Source organism: Bidens hawaiensis, unplaced genomic scaffold (genome assembly GCF_021521415.1).
Source record: "Bidens hawaiensis isolate Kalapana, Puna unplaced genomic scaffold, B.hawaiensis_p1.1 tig00009543_1, whole genome shotgun sequence".
Taxonomy (NCBI): domain Eukaryota; kingdom Viridiplantae; phylum Streptophyta; class Magnoliopsida; order Asterales; family Asteraceae; genus Bidens; species Bidens hawaiensis.
In genome coordinates, this window is record NW_027491711.1 from 268,137 (window position 1) to 272,470 (window position 4,334).

At 37.8% G+C, this 4,334-nt stretch overlaps 1 protein-coding gene across 1 annotated transcript; it reads left to right on the plus strand.

Moving 5' to 3' along the window:
• Positions 1-1,161: 1,161 nt before the first annotated feature.
• On the plus strand, positions 1,162-3,441 carry LOC143532823 (pectinesterase 2-like). Its single transcript, XM_077027761.1, has 2 exons — positions 1,162-2,040; positions 2,669-3,441. Exons 1-2 carry the CDS (start codon positions 1,182-1,184, stop codon positions 3,358-3,360), a joined length of 1,551 nt encoding a protein of 516 aa, XP_076883876.1. The 5' UTR covers positions 1,162-1,181; the 3' UTR covers positions 3,361-3,441.
• Positions 3,442-4,334: the final 893 nt, after the last annotated feature.

A 4,334-nucleotide genomic window follows, 5' to 3' on the forward strand; every position in this document is an offset into this window, starting at 1 on the left:
AAATATTATCTTAGAGAGTTTATTAAATAATCGAGTATTAATTTATTGAGTTTCTACTGTAGATTACTTGATGCATACAGTACATTTAGGTAGTATTCGAGCTAGTTGTGCGCTTAGGATAGCATTGATTGTGTGTGCGCCCTGTAGTGGGCACATATAGTTTTAGCCAACTGATTTGTACAATTGGTGAAAACACAACATCCGTTGGCTAATTGTGTGATTAAATAGATGATATAATATATAAAAGTTGACTGATTTATTGACTTATTTACCATGCCCGTTAGATGTATTCATCAGCTTTTTCCAATGTTTTCTTTTTAAGCATGTCTCTCGGGTGACCGTTAAGAAGTCATATGGACCAGAAGCTAGGAATTTTTATTGGTGGAAGTTTAAGAATAATTAAGATTTGTGTTTAAATAAATTTGTTGTTTAGACCCATGGTTAAAATGTGCTTTAGACAAGTTCTGCTTTGGAAACCAAATGTTATGCTTGGATGATTTAACTTTATTTTGTAATCTCAGTAATGAAAGGAAAGGTAAATTTTGTTTTCTGTTAATTTACTTCTTTTGTGTTAAGTATTTTGATATCAATCTGGTTGCTAACTGTCTGGGTACCCGCCACCTATTGGGCTCATCTTGTGACACCCGAGTCAAAGAAGATCAACAGGTATATTTGAGGTTTACTGCAAAAAATCAGGGATAATGATGGCAGCAAAGCCGGATATCATTGAGTCAGCCATGGAGTTAGCAGGTACGTTAACCGTTGAAATGGTTCGGATGAAGGACATCAGTGAGAAAGCATGTGGTTTCAAAAGATGGTTTGATGGGAATTCTAATATACGTGCACTTATATTAAAATTACATTAGGGTTATGCATGTTTTGATATTGAGGTGCTTATAATATTTTATCCCTAGTTTGTTCATCTTTGTTTAGTTGACTATATTAGTTTAATCATTACATTTGTAACAATACACGTAGAGAACTCATGTATCCAATCAAACACCACCTAGAAACAGTTTGGTTTATAGGAGAATCATTCTTCTAACATCCACATCTAGTTTTAGAATTGGTGACATTGTCAAATGTCAACTTTGTGACAATAAATAATTCGTATATTCAAACCTTATAAATAGTCTCACAATGTACCATATACATCTCACAAACACAACACCAACACACAAATGGCAATGAACATCCCCATTTTCATACTCCTCACCATTTCCATTTCCCCATGGTTTTCCTTAGCCATATTGAACGACGCGAACTGGTGGTGCGATAAAACACCGAACCCTGTGCCGTGCAAGCATTTCATGCGTGCCAAACCGCACAAACTCGGTCTCATTATGGGCAAATCTGGCTTTAAGAAAATGGCTTTGGAGTTGGCCATGGAAAGAGCACTTAATGCCGAGAGTCACACCAAATGGCTAGGCCAAAAGTGTCGTAACGAGCGAGAAAAGGCCGCTTGGGCTGACTGCTTGAAGCTATACGAAAACACAATATTGCAACTAAACCAAACCCTAGACCAAACCACCAAGTGCACCGATTTTGATGCGCAAACGTGGCTTAGCACCGCGCTAACCAACCTTGAGACCTGTAGGGCTGGGTTCGTGGAGGCTAACGCTTCAGACTACATGCTGCCACTCATGAATAATAATGTGACAAAGCTTATTAGTAATACTTTGGCTATTAACAATGGTTCAAGGGCACCCATGGAGACATATGAAGACGGGTTTCCTAGGTGGATTACCCCAGGGGATCGAAAACTTTTGCAAACCACAGCTCCACGAGCAAACATTGTGGTGGCTCAGGATGGTTCGGGGAATTATAAGACGATTAAGGCTGCGATTGATGCCGCAGCAAAGAGGAGTGGGAGTGGGAGGTTTGTTATTTATATAAAGAAAGGTGTTTACAGGGAGAATATTGAGATTGGTAACAAAATGAAGAATATTATGCTTGTTGGTGATGGGATGAAGTACACCATCATCACCGGCAGCCGGAGTGTCGGAGGCGGCTCCACCACGTTTAACTCCGCCACCGTTAGTAAGTAGCCGTTCTCTATTTCTTTATATCTCTAAACTAAACATAAAGATTAGAAGACGACTTTTAAACAAAGCAAAACAAAGTCATGGTTTTGGGTTCCAATTGTCAACAATGCAGAAAGTTCTTTAAAAGGATTTAAGACATTTCTTGCTTATGAATCAAGAAAGCGATACTGAGTTATAATTCCTGGTTGTTAAATGTCTTCAAATTAATTTTCTTTGGAGACAATGCATGAAATTTAAAGTAGCCGTCCCATCTCATAACAAAATAATTGAGATATAGTATATCCTTCTTAAGAGTTTTTAATATCTTTTTAATAATATATACTAAATTAGTTTTTTTTGACATTTTCATTACCATATAATATCCACTATATTTTAAAACTCTAAATACACATATCTTTTTCTACATTTTAATATGAAATATAAAGTTGTATTCAAAATAACGCATTTTTGTTATCGCCTTATAAAAATTAAATTATGTAAGATACCACTCGTTTTTAGTAAATTTATATTGAATCCTAACACAAAAATAAATCAAAACCGTGTATTAAGATTTTAAAAAATATTAGATATTGAAAAAATATACAAAAAGTGTTCTCACACGTTTTATTTCCATGTAACAACAGTTGTAACCGGGTTTGGATTCATCACCCGAGGCATAACATTCCGCAACACTGCCGGCCCTCAGAACCACCAAGCAGTGGCTCTGCGGTCCGGCTCAGACCTGTCGGTGTTCTACCGTTGCGGTTTTGAAGGATACCAAGACACTCTCTACGTCCACTCCCAACGACAATTATACAAAGAATGCTACATTTACGGCACAGTCGATTTCATTTTCGGCAACGCGGCCGTGGTTTTCCAAAACTGCATGATTTATGGAAGACGACCCATGACTTCCCAAAAGATCACCATCACGGCCCAAGGCCGAACTGACTCAAACCAAAACACCGGGATTGTTATTCAAAATTCTAGAATCATTGCTGCATCCGACCTTAAACCGGTCTTGAGCTCGTTTAAAACATTCTTGGGCCGACCATGGAAACAATATTCTCGAACAGTTTACTTGAAAAATTATATGGATAGTTTGGTGGACACGGCTGGATGGTTAGAATGGGATGGGAACTTTGCACTTAATACTTTGTATTATGGAGAGTATAGGAATACTGGACCAGGTTCTTCGACTAGCCGAAGAGTTAAGTGGCGTGGGTACCGGGTTATCACCAACTCAAACGAGGCTTCTCGGTTTACAGTTGCGAACTTTATTGCTGGCCAGTCGTGGTTGCCGGGCACTAGTGTGCCGTTTCATGCTGGACTTTAAGTTCTAGTTGAACTTTTTGTTGGGTAATTTGTGTATTTGTTGGTTTATACTTATTTTCTTTGTTACAATTTCTTTCATTCATGTAATTATATCCGTAAGGTGCCGTGCTTTCAGAATAATATAATACAACCCATTCTAATATTTAATTTTATGTTTAAAAGCTGGAAGGTCCTTATTGATCAGATCTCTGAAACTAATGGTTATTTGGTTTTGAGTTATGAATATTGGGAGTGGTCATCTTCTATCACAGTCCATCTTTCATATCTCCCTCTCCCTCTCCCGTTCAGAAGCTTTTCGGTACCAAAGTGGGTGGAGTGGTGTTCCTTCCCATCGGTGCCAAATCCACCCCCACCCCACCGCCCACCTTAAATAAGCTTTCTTGTAATCCTTGAATTAAACTCACTTGATTTAAATCATTAATATGTTAGCAACCCATTAGGCTGGTCTTTATGACGGGAGGCTTCGAAGCATCTCGACAGTGCCACGTCAGTGAGGGCATCGAAGCCCCAAGCTATAACGTCCTTCTATGATGAGGAGCATTGAAGCCCTTTAATATAATATAATAAAAATTAAATAATAATATAGTAATACTAAATTAAAATGTAAATAAAAATAAAAGCCATGCAATAAAAAAATAAAAATAAAAAACATAACCAACATATAACTAATAATCGTTGTCATCGTCTTCGTTTGGGTATTTGACCAATATCTTTGCTTTTATCCAACAACACAAGCGCGGGAGGATCTAGATACGATAGATCCTTTTCGAATTCCTTTTCTCGTTTCTGCTCCAAGTGAACTTTTTTCTTTCTTCATGTATCACTTTGTATTTCGCATGCATCACCTTTCTTTCTTCGTGCCTTCTCATGAGTTCCTCTTTTTTGTGTTTTTTAGCATCGGCAATCTCGATTAGTTTGAGCTCCAAGTTTTTAAAACGCTAGCTCACTTCGGAACTCATCGAGGATGTCGTAGAC